This window comes from Hyla sarda, chromosome 13, assembly GCF_029499605.1.
Source record: "Hyla sarda isolate aHylSar1 chromosome 13, aHylSar1.hap1, whole genome shotgun sequence".
In the NCBI taxonomy this organism is placed as follows: Eukaryota; Metazoa; Chordata; class Amphibia; order Anura; family Hylidae; genus Hyla; species Hyla sarda.
In genome coordinates this window covers 12,641,008-12,653,745 of record NC_079201.1, presented here as the reverse complement: position 1 = coordinate 12,653,745, position 12,738 = coordinate 12,641,008, and the positions used below count along the sequence as shown (strand labels likewise).

The 12,738-nt window shown below is 42.6% G+C and overlaps 1 protein-coding gene across 3 annotated transcripts in view; it reads right to left on the bottom strand.

The window, feature by feature from the left end:
* The window catches only part of CDH22 (cadherin 22), a 257,926-nt gene that overhangs the window by 34,909 nt on the left and 210,279 nt on the right, over nt 1–12,738 (bottom strand). For all 3 annotated transcript variants that reach the window (XM_056550688.1, XM_056550686.1, XM_056550685.1), the window contains 2 exons: nt 2,952–3,119; nt 2,001–2,188 (listed from right to left, as the gene is read on the bottom strand). In XM_056550688.1, coding sequence (XP_056406663.1) covers nt 2,001–2,188; nt 2,952–3,119 — 356 coding nt within the window. The remainder of the gene's footprint in view (nt 1–2,000; nt 2,189–2,951; nt 3,120–12,738) is intronic.

The window sequence follows — 12,738 nt, the reverse complement described above, 5'->3', positions numbered from 1 at the left end:
AGAGCCCTGCTTGTCCTCAGTGTACAGAGCCCTGCTTGTCCTCAGTGTACAGAGCCCTGCTTGTCCTCAGTGTACAGAGCCCTGCTTGTCCTCAGTGTACAGAGCCTTGCTTGTCCTCAGTGTACAGATCCCTGCTTGTCCTCAGTGTACAGATCCCTGCTTGTCCTCAGTGACTGCACCTATGTGGGGAACTATACTGCACCTAATGTGGGGGAACTATACTGCACCTAATGTGGGGAACTGTACTTCACCTAATGTGGGGAACTATACTGCACCTAATGTGGGGAACTATACTGCACCTAATGTGGGGGAACTATACTGCATCTAATGTGGGGAACTATACTGCACCTAATGTGGGGGAACTATACTGCACCTAATGTGTGGGGAACTGTACTGCACCTAATGTGGGGGGAACTGTACTGCACCTAGTGTTTGAGGAACTGTACTGCACCTAATGTTTGGGAAACTGTACTGCACCTAATGTGTGGGAACTGTATTGCACCTAATGTGGGGGAACTATACTGCACCTAATGTGGGGGAACTATACTGCACCTAATGTGGGGGGAACTATACTGCACCTAATGTGGGGGGAACTATACTGCACCTAATGTGGGGGAACTATACTGCACCTAATGTGGGGGGAACTATACTGCACCTAATGTGGGGGGAACTATACTGCACCTAATGTGGGGCGAACAATACTGCACCTAATGTGGGGAAACTAATATGCTTTAAAATGCATGATTTTTCCTTTTATGAACAAGAAAATTATGACTTGCTGGTATAATGACGCAACACTATGGGTCTAGTATGTAATTTTTTTCCAGGGCTGGTTTTCACAACCAGTCCGGCCCTGGTGACTGCTGGTAGCGGATGTGCCATGCGCAGGTATGTCTGCTAGAAGACTCCAGACACTAATGTTGTCAGCTAATGCGTTCCTGCTTCTATTTGGGATTTAGATAGATAGATACATATGAGATAGATAGATAGATGGATAGATATGAGATAGATAGATAGATACATATGAGATAGATAGATATGATATAGATATGATATAGATAGATATGAGATAGATAGATAGATATGAGATAGATAGATAGATATGAGATAGATAGATAGATAGATAGATAGATATGAGATAGATATGAGATAGATATGAGATAGATAGACAGACACAGACAGACAGATAGATAGATATGAGATAGATATGAGATAGATAGATAGATAGATAGATAGATATGAGATAGATATGAGATAGATAGATATGAGATAGATAGATAGATATGAGATAGATAGATAGATAGATAGATAGATAGATAGATAGATATATATGAGATAGATATGAGATAGATAGACAGACAGACAGATAGATAGATAGATATGAAATAGATAGATATGAGAGAGATAGATATGAGATTGTAGTTTTTGAAAGGTTTAGCTCCGCTCACCACTTAATGGGAAAACACGTATCACCTGAGCACGGACGTGTCGGTCCCGCCTTCGGCCAAACGTGCATATGTGAACAAAAGATAGTCGTCCAGCTCTCGAGGTGCGGTTTAAAGAAGTTTTCTTTATTCAAGGACCATCAGACAGGTTACACACACAGAGATAGAAGCGTCTGATGCGTTTCGCACTGATCGTGCTTAATCGAGATTGTAGTTTTGCAACAACTGGAGGCACCCTGCTTGGTAAACACTGGCTTACTCAATACTGACTGCAGCCAGTGGGTTGGCAACAATGGCCAGTCTGCCATGTAAAAAGAAATCACTGACGAGCATAATACACTCTGCAGTTCAGAACAATAGTGGTGTACTATCTAAGTCCCATTTTTGTACTGCTCTAACCTACACATTTTCTTGATCACCCAGTACTAAAGGGTTAAAGATTAGGAACAATCTAGTTTTCCTATTCCCGGATCATTACTTGAAATGCTTTTTGTGGGCACTTTACATGGTCGATCACCAGCAATATACTGGAGGACCAATCACATGTCTCCATACCTGCAGAATGCTGAGGATGGCCTCCTGGGTGACGGCATCTGTGCTGACTCGGAAGAACGCCGCCGCCTCCTGCTGCTGGATCTGGTAGAACATGTCCGTGTTGTCTCCCATATCAGCGTCCTCGGCTTTTAGACGACCAATCACTGAGCCCGGAGGAGCGCTCTCCATTACGCTAAACCGGTAAAGCTCTAAAAACAAGAGGAGATTATGGATTTTCAGAATTTTTTTTATTTTTTTTTTTAAAGAGTTTTACCACATTTTTACAACTATCTGATGAATACGGTATTAAGAGGTGGAGGTAATCATCCTTGTCCATTCGCTACTTCAGCTAAATGTCTTGACCTGAAGGCGCGGTATCCATGGCAACCAATCTGTCTTGGATTACCCAGAGCTTCAGCTCAAGACTGGAGGACACTGCGCAGAAGTCAGGACTTCAATCAGTCAAGTCGTGTCGTTACCCGTGTCTACAGGTGACATTCATCATTTTACGGTGAAAAAAAAAAAAACTTAAAAATTCCATTTAGCTGTATGTCTTGTATTTGTATCTACACATAATCGCTCCGACTAATTTTCTTTACGAAAATTGCATAATTTTTTTCTCGAAATTCTAGCACCCTACATTTCACTAATATTATCAAACTCTTACTTAAAGGGGAACTCCGCTGCTCAGCGTTTGGAACAAATTGTTGAACGCTGGAGCCGGGAGCTCGTCACGCCATAGCCACGCCCCCTCATGAAGTCCCGTCCCCTCAATGCAAGTCTATGGGAGGGGGCGTGACGGCCGTCACGCCCCCTCCCATAGACTTGCATTGAGGGGGCTGGCGTGACGTCGTGAGGGGGCGGGGCTATGACATCACAAGCTTCCGGCTCCAACGTTCGGAACAGTTTGTTCCAAACGCTGAGCAGCGGAGTTCCCCTTTAAACTATAGCGGTTCCTTCGCTTTGACTTACTCTGGGGGAACCTTGGTGGGTTGTCGTTGACATCGGTGATCACGATGGTGACTGTTGTTGACCCGGAGAGCCCTCCCAGTTGCCCGGCCATATCGGTGGCCTGGATCACAAGGTCATATCGGTCCTGGGACTCCCGGTCAAGGTCGGGTACTGCTGTACGGATAACACCTGAGGAAAAAATACCACATCAAATCATTGTTTTATTTATTTATTTTTAACTTGATGTGTGTATGTATGTGTATATTTATGTTCCAGCATAACTTACAAATGGCATGAGGTCGGGATATGAGGACAGGATATGAGGTCGGGATATGAGGACAGGAGATATGAGGACGGAATATAAGGGCGGGATATGAGTTCAGGAGATGGGGACGAAATATGAGGACGGGATAGGAGGTCAGGCTATAAGGTTGGGATATGAGGACGGAATATAAGGACGGGATATGATGACAGGATATGAGGAAGACTATGAGGAGGGATATGAGGTCAGGATATGGGGACGAGATATGAGGACGGCATATGAGGATGAGATATGAGGACCAAAATGAGGACGGGATATAAGGGCGACATATGAGGACGGAATATGAGGTTGATATATGAGGTTTGGTCATGAGGTCAGGATATGAGGAAGAGATATGAGGACGGGATATAAGGATGGGATATGAGGTCAGGATATGAGGAAAGGATATGAGGTCAGGATATGAGGACAGGATATGAGGAGGAGATATGAGGACGGGATATGAGGACTGGATATGAGAATGGGATATAAGGACAGGATATGAGGATGAGATATGAGGATGGGAAATGAGGACTGGATATGAGGATGGGATATGAGGAGGAGATATGAGGACGGGATATGAGGACTGGATATGAGAATGGGATATGAGGACGGGATATGAGGACAGGATAAGAGGATTAGATATGAGGACAAGATATGAGGACAGGATAAGAGGATGAGATATGAGGACAAGATATGAGGACAGGATAAGAGGAAGAGATATGAGGATGGTATATGAGGATGAGATATGTGGACAGGATATGAGATTGGGATATGAGGATGAGATATGAGGATGAGATATGAGGATGGGATATGAGGACAAGAGGATCATTGTTGCTTTTCCTCTCCCACAAGGTTTAGGTAGGAAAATCAGCAACATCATCGCGCCGGTCTAGAACTGGGTCTCCCGGTTGTCCAAGCCTTTCTTTTTAGCCGGCCCCAATGTTGTTCTGTCCTGAAAAGCGTGTCATCAGGCTAAGTGAACATTGGCATCGGGGTGAACTGAGGCGCTGGCAATGGGCTGTTTGTGTTTTTTTTAAACTTATTTGGAATACCCCTTTAAGTTTACTGTTTATAAACAAGTTCTAGAATAAAGAGAAAAAATTTAAAATATATATATATCTAAAAAATAATAAAAAATAATGGGAGAAAAAATCCAAATGCAATCAGGGAAGAATTACTTCTGGGGTATTAGAACATGCCACGCCGCAGCTTTTTAAGTAAACACATTTTCGGCTCTGCAAAAGCTTCCGTAGCATTTTACAGCTAATGATTAAACGCAGCGATGGAAGCGCTAGGAGGATATTTCATACACTGACAGTTCATTTCAGTTCAGCTGAAAAACAGCAGCTGAGTGTGACTAAAGCTCTTGGGGTGACAGGGCGAGCTGAAATAACACTGTATCCTATAGAGAAGCTTTCTGCGCCACCATTTGGAGATGAATAAGCGGTGGCAATGTTTCCGTTGTTCTCTAATGAATAATACCAGGCTTGGTTGTTAAGCTGATATGCTGCACTTAAAGGGGTTTTCCGGGCACAGAAAATTGTTTCCAAACCGATTTATAAAAGGAAGACTAATAATTTACTAATATATTTATTTCTTCCCAAAGCAGCGCCAGGCCCGGAGGTTCAGTGGTTCGCGAGTTTCTATTGCCCTCCCTACTGAGATGATACGTCTGTAAGAGGTGCTTCCGAATAAATCACAGGTTGTTGCAGATCATAGATCAAAAGATAAGGAGACCGGGCCGGTCAAAAAACTGTTTTTAGTCTTCACAGACCTACAGACTGATCGCAGGACACTGCGGGAGACTGTAGAAGCAGGGATGTGCCCCTGTCCTTTTAATACCTCAGTACTGCTGATAGGTACTGGAAGGAATAAGATTTTTTTAATAGAAGTAATTTACAAATCTGTTTAACTTTCTGGCACCAGTTGATTTAAAAAAAAAAATAATAATTCCACCGGAGTACCCCTTTAAGGGAGCGGGACGTGACATCACGTGTGGCAAACCCCGAAGCCCGCACCCAGCGTTCGGTGCTAAATGTTCCGAATGCTAGGGAGTGGAGTACCCCTTTAAAGGTGTTATCCCACGATTTAAACTGATCATTGGGGGTTTGAACTTTGGGACCCATTGGATTATAAAAACAGAGGCCCCTGATTGAATGCAGTTGTCAAGTGTCAAGGAGGCGTTCCTAAAACCTGGATGGTCTGAGGGGTAGAACGTCCCCCCTTTTCTATCATCACTCTCACTGCTTGACAAAGGATAAGGGATAAGTTTTAATGGCTAGCTTGCCCCTTTTCGAAAATTGTCTACAATTAAAGGGGTACTCCGCCCCTAGACATCTTATCTTTGTGCTGCACCCAGCATCCGCGATCTTCGTGCTGCACCCAGCTATCGTTTAGAGCGTCAGGTTCTGCGCCAGAGGTTCGTGACGTCATGGCCGCTCCCCGCTCATGACGTCACAGCCGTCACGCGCCCTCAATGCAAGTCTATGGGAGAGGGCGTGACGGCTGTGGCATGACGAGCGGGGCGCAACCATGACGTCACGTGTCTCTGCCCCACATCGCCAGTCATCCGGCACGGAGCCAAGTTCACTCCGTGCACCGGATGTCTGGGGGGCTGCAGCCGAGATCGCTGGGGCACCCATTGGCGGGACCCCCCCCGATCAGACATCTTGTCCCCTATACTTTGGATAAGGGATAAGATGTCTAGGGGTGGAGTACCCCTTTAACAGTTATTTCACCTAATAGTAATGCGCTTAAATAAGCAGTCACCTATTTTATCCTCAGAAAGGTACGGGATTCATGTGAAGAGCCTCCTTGCTAGTTAAATCAAAGTCCCTACAAATGGGCGTCGATGTTACATTCAAGATTTATAACATTTCAGAGATCGGTGTTTTGTTTTCATTAAAATTCACAGCTGGTGGCGCTTTGGGATTGGCATCTACATAAAAGGTTTCTTCGTACCGCGGCAACCTGATACTGCGATGATAAACGGGATTGTGAATAGGAATATTAAACGTAACGTGAACGCTCAACCTACTTGGTGAACCTACAAAATACATTGTCCGGATGTGAAAAGGGTCCCGTCACTCCCAGTCAGTTACTGTAACCCGTATCCATTACATGGGCATCCCGCCATGGTTTATGGGATGTTGTTACCTCACTATCAATTCTATATTAGGCCATTGCCACCTAAATAGCAAAAAATACCAAATGCCAAAAAATAACTGCATAAATCAATAAAACAAGCAAATGTAAAAAAATATAAAAGTATAGTTTATATAATTGATATGCTTTCCTCTCTTCCTATCAAGATCCTTTTCTGTATCCCCCTCCCCTCCAACCTTTTATTCAGTCGTTCATGCGCTGACAAATTGTCCTGTGTTTGCAGGAGAGAAGCAAAGCTTACAAAGAGACACACCCCAGGGCTTGTTCTGCTCATTACTGCTCAATAATGTCCTCAATGCTGCTGCTGATTTTGATGGTGTGCTATAGACACACAAGGGAGCAGAATGTCCTCCCCCAATGTAATGCAAACCCCCAATGTAATACAAACCCCAGACACAGACCCCCAACATTATACAGATCCCAGATGCAGACCACTAATGTAATACAGATTCCAGATGCAGACCCCCCCCCCAACAAATTCCAGATGTCGACCCCCAATGAAATACAGATCCCATAGGCAGATGTCCAATGTAATACAGACCCCAGATGCAGACCCCCAATGTAACAGACCGCAGATACAGACCCCTAATGTAATACAGACCTCAGATACAGACCCCTAATGTAATACAGACCTCAGATACAGACCCCTAATGTAATACAGACCTCAGATAAAGACCCCTAATGTAATACAGATCCCTAATGTAATACAGACCTCAGATACAGACCCCTAATGTAATACAGACCTCAGATACAGACCCCTAATGTAATACAGACCCCTAATGTAATACAGACCTCAGATACAGACCCCTAATGTAATACAGACCTCAGATACAGACCCCTAATGTAATACAGACCCCTAATGTAATACAGACCTCAGATACAGACCCCCTAATGTAATACAGACCTCAGATACAGACCCCTAATGTAATACATACCTCAGATACAGACCCCTAATGTAATACATACCTCAGATACAGACCCCTAATGTAATACATACCTCAGATACAGACCCCTAATGTAATACAGACCTCAGATACAGACCCCTAATGTAATACATACCTCAGATACAGACCCCTAATGTAATACATACCTCAGATACAGACCCCTAATGTAATACAGACCCCTAATGTAATACAGACCTCAGATACAGACCCCTAATGTAATACAGACCTCAGATACAGACCCCTAATGTAATACAGACCCCTAATGTAATACAGACCTCAGATACAGACCCCTAATGTAATACATACCTCAGATACAGACCCCTAATGTAATACATACCTCAGATACAGACCCCTAATGTAATACAGACCCCTAATGTAATACAGACCTCAGATACAGACCCCTAATGTAATACAGACCTCAGATACAGACCCCTAATGTAATACAGACCCCTAATGTAATACAGACCCCTAATATAATACAGACCCCTAATGTAATACAGACCTCAGATACAGACCCCTAATGTAATACAGACCCCTAATGTAATACAGACCTCAGATACAGACCCCTAATGTAATACAGACCCCTAATGTAATACAGACCTCAGATACAGACCCCTAATGTAATACAGACCCCTAATGTAATACAGACCTCAGATACAGACCCCTAATGTAATACATACCTCAGATACAGACCCCTAATGTAATACAGACCTCAGATACAGACCCCTAATGTAATACATACCTCAGATACAGACCCCTAATGTAATACATACCTCAGATACAGACCCCTAATGTAATACAGACCCCTAATGTAATACAGACCTCAGATACAGACCCCTAATGTAATACAGACCTCAGATACAGACCCCTAATGTAATACAGACCCCTAATGTAATACAGACCTCAGATACAGACCCCTAATGTAATACATACCTCAGATACAGACCCCTAATGTAATACATACCTCAGATACAGACCCCTAATGTAATACAGACCCCTAATGTAATACAGACCTCAGATACAGACCCCTAATGTAATACAGACCTCAGATACAGACCCCTAATGTAATACAGACCCCTAATGTAATACAGACCCCTAATATAATACAGACCCCTAATGTAATACAGACCTCAGATACAGACCCCTAATGTAATACAGACCCCTAATGTAATACAGACCTCAGATACAGACCCCTAATGTAATACAGACCCCTAATGTAATACAGACCTCAGATACAGACCCCTAATGTAATACAGACCCCTAATGTAATACAGACCTCAGATACAGACCCCTAATGTAATACAGACCCCTAATGTAATACAGACCCCTAATATAATACAGACCCCTAATGTAATACAGACCTCAGATACAGACCCCTAATGTAATACAGACCCCTAATGTAATACAGACCGCAGATACAGACCCCTAATGTAATACAGACCCCTAATGTAATACAGACCTCAGATACAGACCCCTAAGGTAATACAGACCTCAGATACAGACCCCTAATGTAATACAGACCTCAGATACAGACCCCTAATGTAATACAGACCTCAGATACAGACCCCTAATGTAATACAGACCCCTAATGTAATACAGATCCCTAATGTAATACAGACCTCAGATACAGACCCCTAATGTAATACAGACCTCAGATACAGACCCCTAATGTAATACAGACCTCAGATACAGACCCCTAATGTAATACAGACCCCTAATGTAATACAGACCTCAGATACAGACCCCTAATGTAATACAGACCCCTAATGTAATACAGACCTCAGATACAGACCACTAATGTAATACAGACCTCAGATACAGACCCCTAATGTAATACAGACCCCTAATGTAATACAGACCTCAGATACAGACCCCTAATGTAATACAGACCCCTAATGTAATACAGACCTCAGATACAGACCCCTAATGTAATACAGACCCCTAATGTAATACAGACCTCAGATACAGACCACTAATGTAATACAGACCTCAGATACAGACCCCTAATGTAATACAGACCCCTAATGTAATACAGACCTCAGATACAGACCCCTAATGTAATACAGACCTCAGATACAGACCCCTAATGTAATACAGACCCCTAATGTAATACAGACCTCAGATACAGACCCCTAATGTAATACAGATCCCTAATGTAATACAGACCTCAGATACAGACCCCTAATGTAATACAGACCTCAGATACAGACCCCTAATGTAATACAGACCCCTAATGTAATACAGACCTCAGATACAGACCCCTAATGTAATACAGACCCCTAATGTAATACAGACCTCAGATACAGACCCCTAATGTAATACAGACCTCAGATACAGACCCCTAATGTAATACAGATCCCTAATGTAATACAGACCTCAGATACAGACCCCTAATGTAATACAGACCTCAGATACAGACCCCTAATGTAATACATACCTCAGATACAGACCCCTAATGTAATACAGACCTCAGATACAGACCCCTAATGTAATACAGACCCCTAATGTAATACAGACCTCAGATACAGACCCCTAATGTAATACAGATCCCTAATGTAATACAGACCTCAGATACAGACCCCTAATGTAATACAGACCCCCTAATGTAATACAGACCTCAGATACAGACCCCTAATGTAATACAGACCCCTAATATAATACAGACCCCTAATGTAATACAGACCTCAGATACAGACCCCTAATGTAATACAGACCTCTAATGTAATACAGACCCCTAATGTAATACAGACCTCAGATACAGACCCCTAATGTAATACAGACCCCTAATGTAATACAGACCTCAGATACAGACCCCTAATGTAATACAGACCCCTAATGTAATACAGACCCAGATACAGACCCCTAATGTAATACAGACCCCTAATGTAATACAGACCTCAGATACAGACCCCTAATGTAATACAGACCCCTAATGTAATACAGACCTCAGATACAGACCCCTAATGTAATACAGACCTCAGATACAGACCCCTAATGTAATACAGACCTCAGATACAGACCCCTAATGTAATACAGACCCCTAATGTAATACAGACCTCAGATACAGACCCCTAATGTAATACAGACCTCAGATACAGACCCCTAATGTAATACAGACCTCAGATACAGACCCCTAATGTAATACAGACCCCTAATGTAATACAGATCTCAGATACAGACCCCTAATGTAATACAGATCCCTAATGTAATACAGACCTCAGATACAGACCCCTAATGTAATACAGACCCCTAATGTAATACAGACCTCAGATACAGACCACTAATGTAATACAGACCCCCTAATGTAATACAGACCTCAGATACAGACCCCTAATGTAATACAGACCCCTAATGTAATACAGACCCCCTAATGTAATACAGACCTCAGATACAGACCCCTAATGTAATACAGACCCCTAATGTAATACAGACCTCAGATACAGACCCCTAATGTAATACAGACCTCAGATACAGACCCCTAATGTAATACAGACCCCTAATGTAATACAGACCTCAGATACAGACCCCCTAATGTAATACAGACCTCAGATACAGACCCCTAATGTAATACAGACCTCAGATACAGACCCCTAATGTAATACAGACCTCAGATACAGACCCCTAATGTAATACAGACCTCAGATACAGACCGCTAATGTAATACAGACCTCAGATACAGACCCCTAATGTAATACAGACCCCTAATGTAATACAGACCTCAGATACAGACCCCTAATGTAATACAGACCTCAGATACAGACCCCTAATGTAATACAGACCCCTAATGTAATACAGACCTCAGATACAGACCCCTAATGTAATACAGACCTCAGATACAGACCCCTAATGTAATACAGACCTCAGATACAGACCCCTAATGTAATACAGACCTCAGATACAGACCCCTAATGTAATACAGACCTCAGATACAGACCCCTAATGTAATACAGACCTCAGATACAGACCCCTAATGTAATACAGACCCCTAATGTAATACAGACCTCAGATACAGACCCCTAATGTAATACAGACCCCTAATGTAATACAGACCTCAGATACAGACCCCTAATGTAATACAGACCTCAGATACAGACCCCTAATGTAATACAGACCCCTAATGTAATACAGACCTCAGATACAGACCCCTAATGTAATACAGACCCCTAATGTAATACAGACCTCAGATACAGACCCCTAATGTAAAACATACCCAAGATGCAACGTAATACAGACCCCTAGATGGAGACACTTAATGTAATATAGATGCCAAATGTAGACCCCCAATGTGATACAAAACCCAGATGCAGACCCCAATGAAAAACAGACCCCATAGGCAGATGCCCAATGTGATACAGACCCCAGATTCAGACCTTAAAGGGGTACTCTGGTGGAAAACTTTTTTTTTTTATCAACTGGTGCCAGAAAGTTAAACAGATTTGTAAATTACTTCTATTAAAAAATATTAATCCTTCCAGTACTTATTAGCTGCTGAATACTACAGAGGAAATTATTTTCTTTATGGAACACAGAGCTCTCTGCTGACATCATGACCACAGTGCTCTCTGCTGACATCTCTGTCCATTTTAGGAACTATCCAGAGTAGGAGAAAATCCCCATAGAAAACATATGCTGCTCTGGACAGTTCCTAAAATGGACAGAGATATCAACAGAGAGCACTGTGGTCATGATGTCAGCAGAGAGCTGTTTTGGCACCAGATGATTTAAAAATTTTTTCCACCGGAGTGCTCCTTTAATGTAATATAGATGTCAGATGCAGACCCCCCCAACATAAAACAGACCCCAGACCCACCCATGTAATAGAGACCCAAGATGCAGACAAACTCACTCAGTACACACTGCCCTTTCTTCTTGAGTCTCCTAAAGGGGTACTCCAGTGGAAAAAATTTTTTTTCAATTTAACTGGCTCCAGAAAGTTAAACAGATTTGCAAATTACTTCTATTAAAAAATCCTTTCATACTTAGGAGCTGCTGAAGTTGAGTTGTTCTTTTCTGTCTAAGTGCTCTCTGATGACACGTGTCTCGGGAACTGTCCAGAGTAGAAGCAAATCCCCATAGCAAACCTCTTCTACTCTGTGCAGTTCCCGAGACAAGCAGAGATGTCAGCAGAGAGCACTGTTGCTAGACAGAAAAGAACAACTCAACTTCAGCAGCTGATAATTATTGGAAGGATTAAGATTTTTTGATAGAAGCAATTTACAAATCTGTTCAACTTTCTGGAGCCAGTTGATATATTTATATATAAAGTTTTTTCCTGGAATACCCCTTTAACATGGTCTCAATGGCGCATTAGCCCGATGCGATAACGCGCAAACGGTATTTTTACGCGCCATCTTGATCATATACCTTAAAAGACAAACAGTAAATAATGACTGTATAC